Below are 20,353 nucleotides of genomic sequence, written 5' to 3' on the forward strand. Positions count from 1 at the left end.
GATTGAAGCCCAGACCAAGGGAGGTGCCGGGCTGACAGCTGTGCAGGCACGTGGCCCAGAGGAAGCAGGCAGGGAGAGAGAGGGGAGGCCGAGGAAGATGGTTTTAAAAAATTACCATTGTGAGATTACAGAAAGGCAATGACAGACTGAAGGCAATTAAAACAATTTTTTTTAATGTTTATTTTTGAGGGAGAGAGAGAGCACAGGTGCGAGTGGGGAGGGGCAGAGAGAGAGGGAGACACAGAATCCGAAGCGGGCTCCAGGCTCTGAGCGGTCAGCACAGAGCCCGACCCGGGTCTTCAGCCATGAGATCATGACCTGAGTCAAAGACGCTTAACTGACTGAGACACTCAGGTGCCCCTAAACAAGGCAGTTTTTAACCTAGGAGGTAAAGAAAGCCCAAGTGAATGGTTCCCCAAGAACCATTTTGGGAGAACGAAGAGGCTAGCAGAATGGAGAGTGGTATAAAACAGCCAGATCCTTGGGGCGCCTGGGTGGCGTAGTCGGTTAAGCGTCCGACTTCAGCCAGGTCACGACCTCGCGGTCCGTGGGTTCGAGCCCCGCATCAGGCTCTGGGCTGATGGCTCAGAGCCTGGAGCCTGTTTCCGATTCTGTGTCTCCCTCTCTCTCTGCCCCTCGCCCGTTCATGCTCTGTCTCTCTCTGTCCCAAAAATAAATAAAAAACGTTGAAAAAAAAAAAAGTTAAAAAAAAATAATAAATAAAACAGCCAGATCCTCAACCATCAAGAAGGTCTTCAAAATTATTTTTCAAAAGGAAGGAAGAGAAAGAGACCCTTGCTGTAGCCACTACAGATGCTGTCTGCTGTCAGGTGAGAGTGTCGTCATCACAACCACCACCACTGTCCCCGTGACGGCGTGTCTCCCCTGCAGCACGCACCAGCTCGCCCCACGTCCAGCAGTCATAGACTCTTCGTGCGTGTGTAGTAGCAGGGACCGATTTACACTGCCACTTACTTGAAAGAGCCCCCCAAACCAGACAGAATAGATGAGACCCAAGCTGTAAGGAAACCAGGTATCAGGCGATGAAGAACGGCGATCTCTGGGAGATGAGAAGTCAGAGATCGGCCTTGCCTTGCAATTGTCCCGGCTGACCGCACTGGGAGTTTCGTGTTGAGGCCCACCGGAACTGGTGGGGCAGAGGACCCTGTGGGAGGCAGCAGCGCACGGCTGATCAGCGCAAGCGCGCGGGGAGACCATTGGAGGCCCGCTGAGGACCATCTGACAGAACGAAAGTAACTTTGTTGGGCACTCAAGCGGGACAACAACCAACAGCTGTCCCCACCGGCTAGGGGGGCAAACCTCACAACTGGGGAAGTGTGGGAGTGGAAAATGACACCTGCCCCGAGCTGTTCTGGTCCCATAGGGCAAGTCTTCGAAGACTCAAGAGGGTCCAACTGTTCCAGGTAAGTAACGGCATTGCGGAACAAAGCTCACAAATATTTCTAGGAATAGAAAGACCTCCAGCACCCAAGGAGAATCATGTCCAGCATCCAGTCTACAGTTAACGGGCACGCAGAGAAGCGGGGAAACCCAACCCACACAAATTCTCCGCAATAAGGTACCCAGGTCAGAAAGGAGGAAATAGAACTGGCTTTATCCTGAGAAAACACAATCACCTATGGAGAAAATCCCATGGCGTCTGTCCACCAAAGAGCTGCCAGAATTGCTGGGTTTGACAAGTCTGCAGGAGACCTCGTGTGTCACGGGGAGTGCACTCCTTCCACCAAAAGGCTGACAGTTGTCCAGCACTTTTCCTCACTGAGCTAAGGCCAGTCAGCCTCAACGCTCTGATTCTAGTGTTTCTGGGTTGTTTGCTCTTCTCGTGCAAACTAATTTTTACATTATTTTTTAAGGATTTTTTTAAATGGTTTTTTTTTTTAATTTTGAAAGAAAGATTGTGAGTGGGGAAGGAGCAGAGAGAGGGAGACATGGGGCTCGATCTTGATCTCACAAACCGTGAGGTCATGACCTGAGCCCAAATCGAGTTGGATGCTTAACTAAGCCGCCCAGGTGCCCCAAATTGTTATTTTTAAATGTTTATTTTCTTGAGAGGGCGCGAGTGTGCACATGAACAGGGGCGGGCAGAGAGAGAATCCCAAGCAGGCTCCCCACTGTCATCTCACAAACTGAGATCATGACCTGAGCCGAAATCAAGAGTAGGACAGTCAACCAAATGAGCCAGAGGCACCCCCAAATGAATTTTGTTTTCAAATTTTGCCAGAGCCAGCAGTGACAAGGTGTAGCAAAACCAGCATTCTGGCAGAGTGGTAGGTACGTTTTCTGGAGACTAATTTTGCAGTCTTGACAGAGCTTTAAAAAATATACTAAATATTTACCCACTAATTGTACCTCTTTTAACCTAGTGGAAGGAAGCAATCATTCGTGCAAGGTCATATGCAAGAGTTCCACTGAGTCATTACCTAAAATAGGGCAAAAAGGTGAAAGCAATTTAAACGTTCAGTAGTTACATTAGAATATTATAATGCATCTTTTCTTTTTATAAAAAAAAGTTAAGTTTATTAATTTTTGAGAGACAGAAACTGAGCAGGGGAGGGGCAGAGGAAAGAGGGAGACATAGAATCCAAAGCAGGCTCCAGACCCTCAGCTGTCAGTACAGAGCCTGACACGGGGCTGGAACTCACCAACTCCGAGATCACGACCTGAGCCAAAGTCAGACGCTCAACCGACTGAGCCTGCCAGGTGCCCTTAATGCATCTTTCCTGCACTCATTCAATATTTTTGAAGAGTTTGGATAAAAAGTTCACATTAGATGAAAGACATCAGGAGTAATGCGAAACGTGCAAACGATGGGCATATTCCCACATGTTGAGAGTCCTTGATACCGAAGGACAGGACGCACGTGGGTTCTGCCAGTTCCCAAACTGCCTTCTACCACCTTCCTCGACTTGCAGGTCGACATCCCAGGAGCCACCCCGCCCCCCCCCGCCCCCCCGCCTGAGGACAAAGGGAAGACTATCCGGGGGTGCCACAACTGAGAAGGAACAGGGAATAGCAAAACTCAGTTTTATTTTCTGCAGTAGCAAACATTTAAATGGCAAACAAAACAAGGGGACCATGAGTGCCCAAGGGCTCGGGCCCTCATTGCCCTCAGAACACCAGGCAGGCCCCCAACCTCAGGTGGCAGCTAGTGCAGGAATCACTGCCCTAGGAAGGACGGACCGCCCAGACGGGGGACACGAGACTAGACCTTAGCCCCCTTTCGCCAGCGCAGGCTTAGCGGGAAACAGGGGGCCCGAAGCGCTGCATGGTCCGAATCACCAGGGAAAGCTGGTCAAGAAAGTTGATGATGGAAATTCGGAGGAGGCGAGAGTTTTCAGCTCTCCAGCGGCTGAGAGAGAAAAGGCAATCAAGTTGGAGGTGGTGGCTCCTCCCCTTCCTCGCTCCGCCCCCCCCCAAGTACCCATCCCTCGCACCCTTCTCCCCCCAGGAGCACCCCTCTCCGCGGGTGCAGGTGTTAGAGCCTGCGGGGCCCCTCCCCGCACCTAGTGCTCACAGCTCCAGCAGAGCATCCCCCCCATGGAGACGACCCGCCACCTGCAGCCACCCCGACCCCGGCCCTTCCAGAACTTACATGGCCAGGACGCTGTCAGTTACGGTGAGCTGCTTCTCCACGATGCCTCCGTGCGGTTCACGATCTGGGGCCAAGGACGCACAGGCGATCTCCGCCTCCAAGTGGGACGGGAAAGGCACGCCGAGGGCGCTGGGTGCAGATTCGGTTAAGGTACCACCCCTACTCACTTAGGGCCTGAGCCCCCTTCTCAGGCCACCCTGACGAGGCCACCCACTCCCGGCCCTAATCGCTCGCGGCCACCCCGTTCCCTGGCCCAGGTCCTCCCACCGCCCCCCAGGAACCCGTTTCCCCCCTGCTCTCCTTCCTTCCTCCTCCCCCACCTCTCTCCAGCCACCCAGGGACCACCCTGCTTTCAGATCTTTGCCCCACGCCCCGCAGGTTACCGCGGCTCCTCTCCCTTTCCGCCCCCTGCCCATGCCCCGCTGTCCCCTCGGCTAGGATACAATATGTGTATTCGGGTTTCCGGCCTTCCGGTCGTGGAGAGGGCATCTCCGCCTGGCCCCGGGGCGTGCTGTGGTCGCGGGACATGCGGAGCTGCGCCGGCGACCGCGGCCTCCGTGCCTGCGCTGCAAAGGCCGCCACAGCCGCCCTGGCCCTGGCCCTCCAGGCTGTTGTCGGCGCCGCCCGCCCGGCCGCCTGCGTCTGCGTCTGCCGCCTGCATGGTCGCCGCACTCCGCCCCAGACCCCGCCCTTCGAGCACAGGCCCGGCCGCTCGCCCAGTCGGCTGGTGGCTGAGGCGCTGCGGCTCCTTCCCGAAGCTCCGCCCCGCGCGCCCACCCCGCCCTCCCCGCGCACGCGCAAACGGCCGGGCCGTCGGGAGGCTGCCGGGCGCGTGGCCGGTTCCCGCCAAAGCGACGCTGTCCCAGGCTCTCTCGGACCCTGGTTGCGGAAGCCCCGCCTATCACAGCTCGACGCCACCCCCAGGCGCCTGCGCCAACGGGCTCCTAGGGTTCCTAGTGAGGCCGCCAGGCCTGCGGCCGGTGCCCGCCCAGGCGGCCTTTCCGCCCTTGGGCCCTGGGAGACCCCCTGGCTTAGCTAGACTATGAGCGCTTCCTCAGAAAGCCCACGCAAGTCACCCCGGCCTCCCGGGAGCGCCGAAGCCAACATTTCCCCACCCCCACCTCCCGGCCGTTCCCTTGGGCGCCTGACTGGTTCCCGCCCAGCCAGCTCTGCCAGGAGCCCCTAGAGACTACCCCCCCACCCTTGTCCTCCTAGCCAATGAGGGCTCCCTCCTAAGGCTCCGCCCCCAAGCGTCCAAAGCAACCGGGCTCCCAGGAGCGCCTGCGCAAACGGACCTCCTGTGCTCCTCCTGGGCTCGGGACTGCTTCCCGCGCGCCTTGCCCCACAGCCGGCTCCGCCCCCGCGTCCCCTTCCCTGCAGCCAGCTCAGCCCTGGGCTCCCGGAGACCCCGCCGTTGGCAGCCTAGCCAGCAGCTGCTCCCTCACCAATAGTCGCCACGCGCTGTGACGTGTGACCCCACTGCACCCACGCAAACCAGTCCCACCTCAGCTCTACCCCCTCCCCACATCTCTAGCCCCTCCCCAGACCTCGTGGGAGGCCGCCAGGCACCACGGCCTGTTGTCCAGAGGGCCCTGCCTCTTCCTTGGGCTCAGTGTCCCCAGCACGTGGGGCTCCACGACCTCGCAGCGGTTCGTGGAGGGAGATGGGCCACAGCCCAGACGGACACGGCCCCGCACCCCGTCCCCTTCCCCGGTACCGGTGGACACACCAAAGCGGCCTTTGGAGGGGGCGACTGAGCACAGGTGCGGATCAGATCGGCGGTCTGGGAAGGTCACGAAGGGGCTCCCGTCGGGGGGCAAGCCTGCCAGTAGCAGGCAAGGAGGGAAGGGATGGCGACTGGAGCTAAAGTAGTTAGTGGCCACGGAGAACAGGGATGCGGTCGCATAGGGAAAAACCACAGTGCAAAAGGGAAATCCCTAAAATCCCAACTTAGGAAGCTACTGTATATGTGCACGGAAATCCTGCCACGGTAGCCTGAAGTGTAAACACCTCGTATGTCTGTGTGGTGGGATTGAGGGTGGTCCTAGCTTCTTTTGTGTGTATTTCTCCCCCAAAAGGTTCACAGTGACTTTACATGACCTTTAGTGTTTTTAATTTTTTAATTTATTTTGTAAGTGATCTCTGTGCCCCACATGAAGCTCGAACTCACGACCCCCCTCCCACACACACCCAAGCCAAAAGGTGCATGCTCTACCCAACGAACCAGGCAGCCAGACACCCCTACGATCAAAAAGAGTTAAAAAAAATTTTTTTTAACATTTATTTATTTTTGAGAGACAGAGACAGAGCATGAGTGGGGGAGGCGCAGAGAGAGAGAGGGAGACCCAGAATCCATAGCAGGCTCCAGGCTCCGAGCTGTCAGCACAGACCCCAACGCAGGGCTCAAACTCGTGACCCACAAGATCATGACCTGAGCTGATGTCAGATGGTTAACCAACTGAGCCACCCAGGCACCTGTCTTAATTTTTAATATAAATCACATAACATCACTTACCTATTTAAAATTCTAAAATGATCTCCCATTGCCCTTGGAATCATATCCAAACTCCTTGATGTAGTTGATAAAAGTGTGTCACCTGGCTTCCCGCTCATCCATCGTGTACCCTCACCTGTCTGCTGCCTCATTCTCTGCAGCCTGGGGGGCCCTTTGCTCCTGACCAAGGGTGGCCTGCCCTACCACTTTGAATTTATTCTTCTATTTGGAAGACTCCACAAACTTTCCCATAGCTGGCTCCTCCTTGTCTTCAAGATCTTGGCTCCAGTGTCACCTTTGAAAGGCCTGCTGGGTCACCAGTCTAACATCCTACCCCCAGGCACGATTCATCACATTTGCCCATTTTAGTCTGCTGCATAGAATTTTTCATAATCTGAAATGATAATCTGGTTTTGTTTTCTTCTATATTGGTCATATATCATCTCTGGTACCTTTTTGTTGTTCAGTGCAGTTTCTTCAGTAGGTGGTTTGTTGCTTGTTGAATGAGAGTATTAAGTACAAGAGTCATGGCTGTGTGGACCCTGCAATCTCTCATATAGGCAGTTACTTCACAGATATGTAACAGTGTATGCCCAAAGTGACTCCTTGTAACATAAGTGGTCATAGGAAACTATGGGGCACAAGGTACGAGTCCATCAGCAGGAAGCTAGTGAAATCAACTATGGTGCATTCATACAATCACCCCAGACAGCAGTTAAAAAAAAAAAAAAAAGAATCCATAATGAAAAATGAAATGATTTCCGGGATATATTGTGTAAAAAAAAAAAAAAAAAGAATGCAAAGGACACACACTCTCTCTCTGACTCTGTCTCTCTGTCTCTCACAGACACACATGTTTATTAGAAAAAAAAACAGGAAGGAGAAACCTGAAACTAATGAAAATAGTCCCCTGTAGGGGTCAAAATGGGCATGGGATGTCTTGGATTGTACCATTTTGTACAGTTTTGACTTTGAACCACATAAATAGCTCACATGTTCGAAAGTACATTTGAAAGAGCTAAAAACAACCGAAATGCAAAAGTTGAATACAAACAAAAACAAATGAAAACAAACACATGAGCCTAACTACACATCCAAATGATAATAAAACCACCCAGAGAAAATTCAGGTGATTTTAACTCCGCTTTCTGCTTGTATATCCCTTCAGGGCATTATATTCTAAGGACACAAGAATTGACCTTACTCTTAGTATTTTTGCCGTCAGCAATGGTAGTCATGAGGTTGCAGTGAGGCCATTTGGGGTGTCCTTTAAGGTAGACTGCCCAGTGCAGCAAATGAGTAAATATATCGCTGTTGTCAGTAACCAGAGTTCTCTCTGTGGAATGATGAACGGTGAGAAAGGACTGTGATGCTGGATTGCAGTATGAGCTTAAACATACATATTTCCTTGTTTTGTCCGGTGAAAGGGTTTAGAAGCGATGACCCTCCAGTAGCAATGAACACACCCTACACCCAAGCCTTGCTTTCTCCATGTCATTCTCCACTAAAAGGAACCGGAGCTTCCTGGAGTGATGGGTGATTCCAGAGCTGGGGCAGGAAAAAAATACATGATGAGCCTGGAGCGCTTCATAGTGCCACAAAGTAAGGAAGCGCTTGAAATACAAAGGGAGGAGGCATGTCAGAGGGACACAGGGGCCCACCAGAAAGAACCACGGCTAGAACAGTTTGATCATTCGAAAGGATATTAGACTTTTGGGCGAGGAGTATGACTGGGAAGGCGGCGCCAGGGAAGGTGCTGGAGTGTTGGCAGTGTTCTGTGGTTTGCACGCTATAGCCCAATAAAAGTTACCCCCCAAAACATAACTTTTGGATTCTAAGTTGTTGGATAAAAAAGCCCAATGCGTCCACCACGGTAATCAAGAAAAGAGAGCCGGAGAAAGAAAAGCTCTTTCATGAGAAATGCTGCTAACTAATCACTGTAGAACGCGAGCCCTGGCAAACCACAAGTTTGAAGCCGTCGGTACGATTCGTTCAGGCAAGGGTCGGCATCGTGTGGTAAAACCGTTAGAGATTGCTGGGGAACACAGGCACATGGGCCCAAGGTGTTTATTACCGTAGACTCCTGGTGCTTTAGGACAGGGAAACGCACCTTTGTGAGGGAGAGGTGTGGCGGCCACAACCTTGGCCATGTGACCAGAATGAGCCTCCCCCGGTGACAGCGCAGCCCCACCCGGGACTCCTGAAGCTGCTGGGGGAGGGGAAGGGCAGAGCAACTGGTCATAGCAGTTGAGCTGAATCTAACGCGGAGGGAATCAGGCAAATCCAGACTCTGGGACATTCTACAAGACAACTGCCCTGGGCTCTTCCAAAACTATTATTGCTTGATTGCCTGCGGAGAACGGAGAGTTTTGAGAGGCGAAGGCGGCCTCCTGCGTCCTGTTAAAAGTCTGAGTGCTGTCGGCATCGACTGAGGCAGGCTGTGGCCTGCAGCATCCTCCCAGCCCTGCAGCACCCGCCCCCTCCCGTCTTCCCTCCCTTGCCTGCCCATCACCGCCCACTTCTGCAGACAAGCTTCCAGAATGCGGGATCCCCTGTCACTGGCACCACCCTCTCTCCTCGCCAGCCTGCAGCTAGCTGCTTCTTGCTTCCCAACATCACCAGCGACCATCTTGTTACTAATGCCTCTTGGCAGTATTGGACAACCCCTCCTCCTTTCTGGAATGGTATTGTTGGCCGTCATCCTGAGCTTTCCCTGTGGCCCAGTGTCGGGATGTTCCTTGGCCTTTTCTGCATCTCCTGTTGGTGGAATGCTTCGAGGCCCAGCCCTCTCTCCTCTGCCGGCTACACTCTCTGGGAAGCCCCCTCATCTGTCCTCAGAGACTCTAGGACATCCTGTCCACACCTAACGCCTGAACGTCACTATGGGAGGCCGCACAGGGCTTGGGGTCCCAGTCAGCTCTTCCATCAGGCTCCCACCATGCATCCTGAACACCTCGTTCCTGCCTCCGTGTCCATCCTGATCTCCCGGCTGAGTTCCCAACCCCTGTGTCCAACTATCCACTCGCCCGCTCCTAATCACCAGAGGGTTCTTGTGGCTCCTGAGCCAGGAGGCGCTGGCACAAGGGACTCAGCGACCATCTCTAGGGTCTGGCTGAAACGCGCATCTGTGTTGCACCCCTGCGGTAGGCAGTTGCTGCCCCAGGCCGCCATCCAGCCCTGGCTTTGGTTGAGAATCCCCCGCTCCCTCCCACAGCTCGTGGGTACCCAGGGGGCTGCCCTCCCCACCACCCACCCCACCCCCGGCCAAAATCATCAGAACAGGACGTGCTTCTGACCAATGAAAGATAGCATTTATTGGCTGGGGGCGTCAGAGAAGGAAGCTACGCCGCAGGCCGAGGCGGTGCTCCCGGCTGGGTGCGAGCTAGAGGTTTGGCAGAAACCGCAGGCCGCCATCTTCAGAACCTCAGGCAGCAGCCTGGGGTGGAGAGCCAGAGGGGAGGCGGGAAGACACTAGGCGTTTGGTGAAATTGTTCATCTGCTGCCAATATCCCGGGGACTTCTCAGATCTGTAAACTGTTTCCTTTATCGTTTAGACCAATTTCTTTCATGGTTAAACCAATCGTTGGAAACCGAAAGCAGCCTGGCTAATATTGTTCCTTTCGGATACAAGTCAGTTTCACGTTCACCTTTAATGGGATTCAAAATTTCAACAAACGTTTCCTGACTGAAAATAAGACGGGAGCATTGGTAAGTCACACGAGCTGCTATACTCCCAGCTCTCAGGCAGAGCCAAGGACTTGTCTGCTCTTCAAAGCCTGGGGACCCAGCGTTCACCCCATGAGGACCAGGCAGGAGAGTGGCTTCCTTCTAGCCTCGACCGACCTAGGTGTCCTCCTCCAAGGAGCTGGTGACTAGATGACCTCTAGTGCCCGCACATCAGGCAAGGTGGGAGGCTCGGTGCCACCAGCCCACGCTTCTGCCCCCTTCCCAGCACCCTGAGGTTTCCCTTCAGGCAGTGAGGGGTGTGCAAAGTGAAAGCCCCTGTACGTGCGGCAGGGGAAGGGGTCCACTTCCACACCGTGGGTGAGTGCAGGGTGTGGGGGCCTGTCCAAGGCTGAGTGACCTCGAGTCAGTCACCTGTCATCCCTAAGAGGTGAGAAATGCCCATGTCCAGGCGGAGACAAGCAGAGGGAGTAGCGAAGGGCTGTGACGCGAGGGGCCGGGCCGTCGCATTTCTGGGCCACGCTTGGCCGTTGCTCCGTTTGGGGTCTGCTTACAGAGCGTGGGGTGGACGGAGTGGTGCAGGCCCCTCACCCCAGGACTGGGTAAGAATGAAGGAAATGGAGGTTTCGAGAGTGGCCCTCACTGGGCAGAGTTAACACCTAGGGACCCACGTGGCACAGGGACTCGTCTGAGGTCATACCACACAGGTCCGTGACTCCCCAGCCCGCTTTTCCTTGTCGAGCGCCCACTGGCTGTGGCAGCGGAAGGGCAGCCCGGGGCTGGTTGTCACTTGACCTCCTGCCAATGCCGCACCTGTCAGAGGTCAGGTGACAGGATTGGGCAGCAGGCGCCAGCAGCTTCACTTCTCAGGCCTCAAGAGGAGCCGCTAGAGGATTTGTTCTCAGCGGGCTAAACAAGACTTGCCAAAGGCCGTCCGTCGGAACCCTTCCGAACGGTCCCTGTTTTTCCTGGGCACTCGGAGGCATTTTTAGAATCCGGCTGGACTCAGACGCTGGCTCCCTCACTTCACTGCTGGGAGCCTCGTTGTCTTACCTTTTGTGTGAGGCGTGGGAGCAAACCCAGGCAAGAACCAGGCGTGGACACCCAGGTACTGCCAGGTATTACTATTATTATGAGCCAGATTGCGACGGGAGAACACGTTTAATGCTACATGCAGCTTGTAGCCTGGCTGGGCTCCTCCCCACACTGGGAATCTTATTTGGGGAACCCCTTCTCCATGGCTTCAGTTACTTCGGGGTGCAGAAAGCGGCTAGCCAAGCGTTCGATGTCATCCAGCGTCAGGCGGTTCAGGGACCTCTCGTAATCCTGAGGAGAGAAGGCCAGGAGGATTCGGGGGTGCCAATGGGGGGGGGTACACTAAGACAGAGTCAGGGGACGGGAGCAGCCGGGCCGGGAGCGGATGTCCTGGGCTACCGTTCTCACCCTCTGTAGTTGATCCAGGACTCTGCTGGCATCTGCCGCGCTGAAGTGGCGGGCCAAGACTTTGGAGATCAGCTGCCAGGCTGGTGGGGGTGGCGGCGGGGCCTCGGCCAGTCTCCGGGCAGCGCTTTCTTCCAGTAACACCTTCTCCAGAGGTTTGACCACTAGGTTGAGCTTGGAATTGGGCCCAACACTGTAATCGGAGAGTCTTTTCCCATCTGCCAAAGAGAGATTGATGGAATCGTTACGTGCAGCGCAGCTCTGCGGCATCTGTCTGAGGAGGGTTCAGTCACCTCCCCGAAGGTAGAGTGGCCAGCACTCCAGCCATCACACTGCTCCTCGGGCTCGGCCTAGGCACCCCGTCCCCTGAATTCCTGCGGGGCTCCCTGGGCGTCTCCTCTTGCCGGGTACCTGCCAGGGCCTTGCCCTTGAACAGCAGCCGCTGCTGGCGCACCGGGACGTTCAGCTTCTCGGAGACCAGATGTTTCAGCGTGGACACCGGCTCGTCCTCCGACACCTGGCCGGGCCGAGGGCAGGAGGCAGGAGTTGAGGCCGCGGCCCCCGCAGACGGCGGCTCTCCCGGCCGCCCCCTCCCCCCCCCCGACCCCCAGCCCGTCCCCGCCCTCGGCCCGACCCCGCGCCCAGGGGGTGGTGAGTGCCCGAGCCGGCAGGCCGGCGGGGGCCCGCGACGCTACCTGCAGGCTGCACTCACGGCCCTGGAGCGCTTTCACCGTCAGCTGCATGGCGGCCGCGGCGGCGTCCACTGCGGCCGGCGCGCGCCCCACCGCCCCCCGCTGCGCGCCGCCGCCCCGGGCGCGCGCCGGAACCGCCCGCCGCTACCGGAAGCAGCGCGAGGGGCGCGCCCCGGCCCCGCCCCCCGCCCCGCCCCGCCCCGCGCGCCGGGGCCCGGCCCCCGCCCCCGGCGCCGGAGGAGTCACCTTGGCGTCCGGCCTGGCGAACGCCCGGGCCGACGGATTCGCCTGCCACGGGAGGGAGGAGGAGCGAGTGGGGCCGGATGGGCTTCGTCGGGGAGCTGGGGTTTGGGAGGGGGGGGGCCGCCCCCGGCCGACTGACGGGCGAGTCGGCGCGAACCCCGACTCTCCCTCTCGGGAGTCCACGTAGTGGCCCGGCCCTGCCAAGCTTGCCCCACTGCTCGCGGGGCCTTCTGCCTCCTCTTTTCTAGTCTGGCCGCAGAAAACTGAGCTTGGGAGCTGGCTGCGGAGCCCGGCCTCTGCCCTCATTCTCCCACGCTCCTTCTAGAACAGCAGGGCCCACCTCTCCAAGAGAGGGGATGCGTGGGGAGGGAGAGTTGAGACAGAAAGTCTGTGCACGGGTCACCACTGCCACCCACGCCAGTCCTCCACCCTGGCCCACATCTACCCAGCCGCACCGTTCCTACCCCACTCCCCAGGCCCCAAAGGTCAAAGACTGGGAGGCACCCGAGCTTGCTTCTCTCTTTTATTGAAATATATTTTCTGAGCAGTGCCCACCTACCTAACTCAGCGTGGCCTCTTTGGCACTGAAAGCTGGAGAATAAAAAACCGGTAAAAAAAATAAGCCTGGATTGTTTTCTGAGTGCATAGTGCATGAGAGCCAAAGGCCTTTGGTACAGGAGAGCTGTGGGGGCGGTGGCTGGAGGCCGCAGGCGACGCGTGGTGGAAGCTGGACCCAGGGGCCTCAGGGGACTGGGCACAGGCTGCTATAGATGAGGTGGCCAACAACCAAGGCCAGCATCTCCGAGGTGCCGCTCAGCGCTACAATGAAGGGGGCCTGGGAGGCGTAGTCGGCTTGAAGGCGACGGAGGGACAGCTGCAGCATGGCCAAGGCCAGCAGGCTGTTCTGGACCCCTACCTCAATGCTGACCGTCCGCCGCTGTGCCGCCGGCAGCTTCAGGCACATGGCCAGGCAGTAGCCCACCAGGAGGCCGACCAGGGGCACCGTGAGGCCCACCAGCACGATAGGGAGCCTGACACCCGCCAGGATGAAGACCCCCATGCGGTAGGCCAGGAAGAGGCCACCCAGGAGCAGCACGAAGCTGAAAGGCTTGATGACGTGCAGCAGCAGCTGGGAGAACTTGGGGAGCTTGGACCTGATCACCACGCCGGCTGCTATGGGGATGGCGATGAACAGCAGGGTCCCCAGGATCTTGGAGATGGGCACGTGGAGCGTTTCATGGATGCTGAGCAGGCGGCTGTAGACGGCGGAGGACAACGGCAGGAAACCGGTGGCAGCCACCGTGGAGATGAACGTCATGGAGATGGCCAGGGTGACGTCCCCTCCGAGGAGGAGGCTGAAGAGGTAGCTCCCCCCGCCGCCGGGTGACGAGCAGGTGATGATGAGGCCTAGAGCCAGGGCCTTGGGCAGCACGAAGACCTTGGCCATCAGGAAAGCATAGAAGGGCATGACCAAAAACTGGCCCAGGAGGCCCAGCAGCATGGGCTGGGGGCTCTGCAGGAGCCCTTTCAGAACCTCGAGTTCCACTTTGCACCCAAATGAACACTTGTTGACAAAGATCAGAGGCAGGAGCAAGTAGAGAATCGGGTTCTCTGAGAAGTGGACCAGGTCAGCGCCGAGGGTGGCGGGAGCATCTTCGGCAGGTGAGACCTTGATGCAGAAATCTCTCCGTTCCTCAATTAGCATGGGCGGGGCCTCATGGGGGTCCAGGAGCTGAATGAGGAGCGGGGCTAGCCCAGGCAGGCCCGAGTGGATGCTCACCACGAAGCCGCCCCCACCGCCCCAGGTGATGGCACTCACATTCTTGATGGTCAGCACCTCCGTGTCGAGGGAGGTGACCCTCAGCATGGGGCCAGGCCCTGTCCTGTTGCCCTGGCCCGGGTACTGGCTCGAGATCACAATGATGCCCTCGCTCTCCTCTGGGAACTCAAACTCCATCACAGAGCCGTCCCCAATGCTCAAGTATCGGCCCCCTGTCAGGGGCACCCTGTGGCCCAGAGCTGTGCTGAGGTTGGCACTGGCTGTTCCCCTGGCCCCCAAAGGCAGGCTGGCCAGAAGCAAGGAAGCCCTGAGCATGCCTAGGGGGCCTCGGCAACCGCCACCCCCTCCCAGGCAAGGCCACCACTGGGAGCTGCTTCTGCCCCTCCTGAACACCATGGCTCTTCGCTGAGGACAGTGTGGCCAGGCCCTCTGTGGCTTAGGAGAACAGCCCCGCTGGTGCCGTTGGGCCGTCCGGAGAAGGGTCCATGGGCCGGGCCTGGCCCTGTGCTGTGCTCCTTGATGGCAGAGCTCTTCCTGAGGACAGACGGGACACAGAAAGGTGGCTGGTCAGGGTGACCAGCTGTGAGGCCGGGAGCGAGGGGATCGGTGAGCCCGCCTGCTGGGACACGCAGCAGAGCCCCTAGACCCAAACCCTGGGACAAGAAGGCAATGGCTAGCGTTGACCCTTAAGTGCCATTTGCCTGTCCCCTCCTCCAGCGTACCTGCGCCGAGTTTCCCATCCCTCGCCCACAGGGGCCACCTACACATAGGAGTTCCTGTTCAGCCTGCTGATCTCCCTGGGCTTTTCCAGTACAGTGAACATGCAGAAATGTCCTGATACCGAGGGACTTGGGAGAGCCACCCCGTAGTCCCATCACCACTAGCCTGTTCCCCGCGGGCTTTGAGCTATAGAGGGGCCATAGCTATACCACAACCAGGATGAAATCTCTGAAAGGCTGCGTGGGGATGCCAAGGAGACAAGTCTGGTGGGAGCAAAGGGTGTCTGACTGTCACCTGCCAGGCAGAAAGCAGCTGGCAAAGGGGCGTGTGCGGTGGGGCCTTGGGGGCTGATGTCTACCATGGATGTGGAGTTATGAATGGTGCTGCAGTGGCTACCTGGCCTACCCTACGCGCGGACGGTGGTGAGATGGGGGTCCTGGGATGGGGGGCAGGTCCTCTCTCTCCAGGGAGCCTGCTGGAAGGGGAAGCAGGAGGGGGTCAAATAGGACCACGTGCTTGTTAGGTGCTTTTCTTCCTCCTGTCAGAGCTCCAACTCATCTGTCCCCAGAATCTGAGCTGCTAGAAGCAATGTGTCACATCTGAGAGGCTCTGCTCAGGGTCCAGAGCCCAGAACTTCCAGTGGGACCTAGTGTTTCCAGTGGGGGAAGGTGCCTCGGGATGGAAAGAGGTTTGCTTGCTTCCTCTTCTCAATTTGGGCTGTCACCAGCCTGTAGTCACATCACCTGCTGGAACTGGGGCAACCAGGATGGGGCCACAGTGGTTTATCATCACTACTGTCGTTTTCCTCTCGGTGCCTGATTGCAGTGTCCCAGTCCTGGAAGAGGCTCTGGCCTCTCGACATCCTATCAGTCTTTGGCCCTGTCCCCCGTCATCTGAGCCTGGGGAGCAGGGGAAGTAGGGTGAATGGGCAGGTTAAGCAAAAACTCATCCCTGGAGAGGTCCCCTCTTACCCGCTGCATGCCATGGCCTCTGCTGCTTTGGAGTTTGGGGGTCACTTACCCTGGAGGCCTTGGTCCAGCTTTGCATCCCACCGCTGAAGAGGGAGGCAGGAAAACCAGAGGGAGTATGAGAAGCAAAGTGGAGGGGAGTCACAGGGAAAAGATGACAGCACCCAGGACTGAAGCCACCGGGGTGGTGTGATGGTTCCTCCCTCCAGGAGGGAGGAGGCTAAGGGCCATCCACCCTGTCCTTCCAGTACTGCTGGCGGCTTTGAGTCACTGCAAGAGAGGTCTGGCCCAGATCCCACACCATTTCTGCTTGAGGGGCTGGAAGACTTTGAGCAGATGCACCCCAAGGCAGGGGAGGGAACCCTGGGCCGGCCGCTTTTTCCACACAGGCCGTGAGTTCGGTGTTTGGGCAGTTGGCATTGCCGACCCGGGGCTCCTCCCTACCTGGGACTCCGGAAGTTGCCGGGTTGGGCACAGAGCTCGAGCGCGAACCGAGGAGGGAGGGGCGCGCCGCCGCCGGGCTCTCGCTGTCGTCCTGCAGTCGGCAGGCGGGTGACCCGTCCGGGCGGTCCCGGGATCGCGCTACGGGCCCTCACGCCACTCCCAGGCCCTGCGGCCGCGCCCGTCGGGCCCGGCCGCCCGAGCGGGCGAGCACGGACCCGGGCCGGGGCCAGAGGCTGCGTTCCGCCCTCCCTTTCCGGCCCAGAGCGCTCACCCGCCGCCGCGGCCCGGGAGTTTGGCGCCGGCGCCAGCGCCTGCCGGCCCGGCGGACGCCTGCGAGCTGGGCCCGCCGGGGCCCGGCCCTGCCCCGCCCCGCCCCACCCCACCCCACCCCACCCCACCCCACCCCACCCCACCCCACCCCGCCCACAGGGGCCCCGGCCCCGCCCCGCCGAGGCCCCGCCCCTCCCTGCAGCGGCCGGCTCACCTCTAGCGACCGGGGCCGGTTCCGACCGGATGTGACGTATCCGGGAGCGACGAGTCGGCGCGGGCTCGAGGCCCCGGATGCCTTCCGGGTCGTGGCTGGTCCACGCCGTGGGGCTGAGTCTTCTGCGCTTGTTGCCGGGACGACCCGCTCCGGGTTAGGGGCCCTGGTCGGGCCCAAACGCTCTGCGACCCCTGGGGGCAGTGGGACACGGGCTTAGCCGCTAGCAGGGCCGGATCGCCAGCGGGCCGCCGGTGGTGGCGGGAGCCCAGGGTCAGGCGCCGCCTATTCCCACCTTCCTTCGTTCGGCCGTGGACCCAGTGTCTAGTTCCACACTGTGGGACATCAGGGGGCTTGTCCGCTTTTCAAAACTTTTTGGCGCCAGCAGCAGGGTCTGAAGGCCTCACGGACAAGGAATAGACAATCAGATGGCATAAGTTGGGCAAAATGGGGAGACAATAAGCAAGTGCTGAGTCTAAGGAAACTTGCATGTTCCGAAAGGCTGCTGGAAGAACTTGTCACGGCTGTGACGGAAGCTGGTGGCCCCCAGAGTTACAGGTACTTGCCCACGGCAGGTGCACAAGACACATCGTTGAGAACGTAACCAAAACAAAACGGCATTTGTATTTTAATTTTTATTTATTTTTAACGTTTATTTTTGAGACAGAGAGAGACAGAGCATGAACGAGGGAGGGTCAGACAGAGGGAGACACAGAATCCGAAAAAACAGGCTCCAGGCTCTGAGCTGTCAGCACAGAGCCCGACGCGTGGCTCGAACTCACGGACTGCGAGATCATGACCTGAGCCGAAGTCGGATGCTTAACCGACTGAGCCACCCAGGCGCCTCTGTATTTTAATTTTTCAAGTACAGAATAACTTTAATAAAAATCTGTTAATTTAAAAAGTAAAAATATATTAAGTTTAAACTTAAATACATTTTACTTTAAAATTTGTATTTGTGTGTGTTTTATAAAGTTCAGATTGGTACGTGTGTACGATATGTAAACAGTTAAACACATGGTTGGAGTGTCTGCTTAAGTGTAAGCTTAAGATGGTTTGATTTATGTCAGTGATCAGAAACATTCAGAGGCCCTAGCTCTAGGCTGTTGTTTAGCCTCAGAGGACCAGTAAGGCATAAGCCGTGTGTGTGTGTGTGTGTGTGTGTGTGTGTGTGTGTGTGTGTACTTTGTCTAAGAACATCTCCGTACTGTCCCTCTCAAATGAGGTTGAGGGAGTCCTGATGGAAGCAGGGTGCAGTTTGCAAAAGGGCAGTGGGGGTGGGGCTGTCGGGGACTGGGTATTACTGGCCATAGGGAGAGGAGGAATGGGTCAGCCAGAAAGGCAGGGGAAGGAAACCTAAAAGACTTGTCCTCCCTGGAGGAAACCTATGTTTTAATCATTCAACTAAATGGGAATTGGGGCCAGGGGTCAAGGGGAACAAATGTAGTCAGAAGGCTGCTCCCCGTTATTGTCAGTCGCTTCAGCACTCCTTGAAAAGCCAGAGTGGGCTGGTGGGGGGTCTGGCATGAGGGAACTTGGCGGCCTCTACAGGAAAAAGGGACGGCTAAATTAAAGGCAAGAGAATGTCATCTAGACTGAGAGAACATACAGAGCAAACGACAGTGACAGCAGTTTGGATGGGAGACCTGCCACTGTACTATGTTACAGAGTCACGATGGTGGCCCTAAGAGGTGTGCTTACCACTACTTTCCTCCTCTCCAGGCAGGTTTGTCCGGGGACACTGTGATAAGTATGCGTGGAAGACGTGTTCTGTACAAGTATGGCATGCACTTGCTATTTACAGCGAAGTGTAGCGACAGCGGTCATTTCTGTCTACCCAGCATCAGCACCTCAATCCCTCCTCCACATTTGGTACACAAGGTTTGCATGGGAATCACCCCATGTGCTAATGACATTACTGGGGCTAGAATTACTGTGGGCGTTGGGGTCTGATGTGGGAACACTAGTCCCCCTCTTTTGTCATTGCTTATTTTTGCTTATGTCCGTTTGACTTGGGATTCTGGCTTTTAAAACAAAGGGTGACCTAACTCTGGTAGGTGGGAGTGGGATTTCGGGGCAGCGGCACCACCCCGGTGGAGGAGGGCTGAAGGATATAGAAAGGTTTACCTCTACTTTGGAAAGTTGGGCAGGCTCTACCTCACACCGCCATTGGCTTCGTAGCCTGTGTTGGACCAGGTGGGGGATAAAGCTGGGCTTAGTGTTTCTGTCTCTGTGACTGTGGAGACTCCTAGTGAAGACACGGCCCCCACCCCTGCCCTGAGGAGTTAGGGGCCATCGCTGGGGCTCGGTCCTGTGTCCCCAGAATGTAACACGGTCCAGGGCAGGGCCTTGGCGAATGTTTGGGGAAGGTCAGGCAATCACAGCGGTGGCTTGAGAGGCCTCCCAGGCTTGCAGTGTGGACCTTCAGTGACATTCAGTTTCATTCGGGGCAAGCTACCAACCTTGAGGAGCCCCGCTTACCTGGCTTCTGACCTCCTGGGCTCAGCGGGGACTTTTAGCTCTTCTGTGAATGGGGAGAAATGACCGTCCTTTCTTGCTAGGGTTGGCATGAGGCCCACGCAGGTAGTAGGTGTATAATGGGAATGCCAATGGGGGAACTAAGGCGATATGGGCTGTGGGGGTGCAGGTGAAACACTGGGGCAACCCCACAGGTACGTCGGACCTCATTATAGTGTCTTCCCTCCCTTGGGGGACATTTGAAACGGTCTATAATAAAAGACTTAAAAGTGGATCCACGTATGATACCACAGTGGTGGACACACATCATTACACATTTGTCAAACGCACAGACTGTTCAAAACCAACAAGGAACCCTAACGTCAACTCTGGGGTTCAGGTGATGAGGTGTCAGTGTAGGTTGGGGACCTACCTGTGCGAACTCTCTGCACTTTCTGCTCATCTTTGCTGTGCATCTCTAACTGCTCTAAAAAAGCAAGTCTCTAAAGCACTTGGCTCGGGGTCAGGCTGGCTGTTGACTTCTCTGATCACCATCTCCCGGGCAAGCGCCCGGGCTCTTGTTGTCGCCACCTCCCTGATCTTTGAGACAGCCTCTCCTCTTCTGCCTGCTCCATAAATACTTCCCTTTCTTGCCACTTTGTTCACACTCCGGTAGCACTGACCTGTTAGAAGGTGGAGGCCCGGGAAGCCTGTTTCCAGAGTAGGACTCATTAAGTCCATCGCCACTGCTACGGCCCCCTCGAGGCTGCCCGGCTGGCTCCTGGATTCCCCAAACTGAGGAAGTTCCAAGTGCCTTTCCCCCTTTCCCTGACCGCTTCTTTGCCCACGGGATGTAGCATTCCAGGAAAACTCCTTAGAGTTTCTTGTTGGTTTTCACTTAACGAAGGGAAATAGAACTGTAATCCTCAAGAAATGCCAAATAGGTCACATGACTTGGGCTTCAAAGCCTTGATCGCAAAGGCATCCAAAGCCAAGGGCTGCAGGTAGACACCCTAGCTCTTGAGGGAGTCTGAGGGGAGTGGGGAGGCACCTGGGCTGATTTTAATCCCCATCCCTGTCTCTGCCCGCCTTTGAGGTGTTCGAGGGAGTTGGTGGGTCTCCTGCTCCCCCAGAGGGTAGAGCCCTCTCTCCTGGGCAAGGGTACAGGAATGCCAGCTGGGGAGCTGCTCTGCTTTCTGCCTGTGTCACATCTCAGCCACTGCAGAGACTGTCAGCGGCAGGAACCCTGGAGACAAAGTGTGTCTGCTAAGGCTGTGGGAGCAGGTTGGCTAAGCCTCAGGGACGTGTCCCTCCCCGCAAGGACAACGCTGCCCGAC

At 57.0% G+C, this 20,353-nt stretch overlaps 3 protein-coding genes across 13 annotated transcripts; all 3 read right to left on the reverse strand.

The window, feature by feature from the left end:
- Positions 1-3,031: 3,031 nt before the first annotated feature.
- LAGE3 (L antigen family member 3) lies at positions 3,032-4,335 on the reverse strand. Its single transcript, XM_023249158.2, has 3 exons — positions 4,057-4,335; positions 3,614-3,742; positions 3,032-3,370 (listed from the first exon to the last, which is right to left on the reverse strand). The coding sequence occupies exons 1-3, from the start codon at positions 4,272-4,274 to the stop codon at positions 3,256-3,258; spliced, it is 462 nt and encodes a 153-aa protein (XP_023104926.2). The 5' UTR covers positions 4,275-4,335; the 3' UTR covers positions 3,032-3,255.
- A 5,061-nt stretch (positions 4,336-9,396) lies between these two features.
- Positions 9,397-12,086, reverse strand: UBL4A (ubiquitin like 4A). The gene is made up of 4 exons (XM_004001026.5): positions 11,927-12,086; positions 11,643-11,748; positions 11,235-11,449; positions 9,397-11,117 (listed from the first exon to the last, which is right to left on the reverse strand). The coding sequence occupies exons 1-4, from the start codon at positions 11,972-11,974 to the stop codon at positions 11,007-11,009; spliced, it is 480 nt and encodes a 159-aa protein (XP_004001075.1). The 5' UTR covers positions 11,975-12,086; the 3' UTR covers positions 9,397-11,006.
- A 590-nt stretch (positions 12,087-12,676) lies between these two features.
- Positions 12,677-16,443, reverse strand: SLC10A3 (solute carrier family 10 member 3). Of its 11 annotated transcripts, XM_011279540.4 has the most exons (5): positions 16,079-16,443; positions 15,687-15,720; positions 15,410-15,565; positions 15,063-15,141; positions 12,677-14,480 (listed from the first exon to the last, which is right to left on the reverse strand). In XM_011279540.4, the coding sequence occupies exons 3-5, from the start codon at positions 15,526-15,528 to the stop codon at positions 12,909-12,911; spliced, it is 1,770 nt and encodes a 589-aa protein (XP_011277842.1). In that variant the 5' UTR covers positions 15,529-15,565; positions 15,687-15,720; positions 16,079-16,443; the 3' UTR covers positions 12,677-12,908. The 11 variants fall into 11 exon arrangements, with proteins under 11 accessions (XP_011277842.1, XP_011277845.1, XP_044906623.1 ...); XM_011279543.4 differs by having other exon boundaries at positions 12,677-13,898; positions 13,986-14,480; positions 15,410-16,443; XM_045050688.1 differs by lacking the exons at positions 15,410-15,565; positions 15,687-15,720 and having other exon boundaries at positions 15,072-15,141.
- Positions 16,444-20,353: the final 3,910 nt, after the last annotated feature.

This window comes from Felis catus, chromosome X, assembly GCF_018350175.1.
Source record: "Felis catus isolate Fca126 chromosome X, F.catus_Fca126_mat1.0, whole genome shotgun sequence".
NCBI lineage: Eukaryota > Metazoa > Chordata > Mammalia > Carnivora > Felidae > Felis > Felis catus.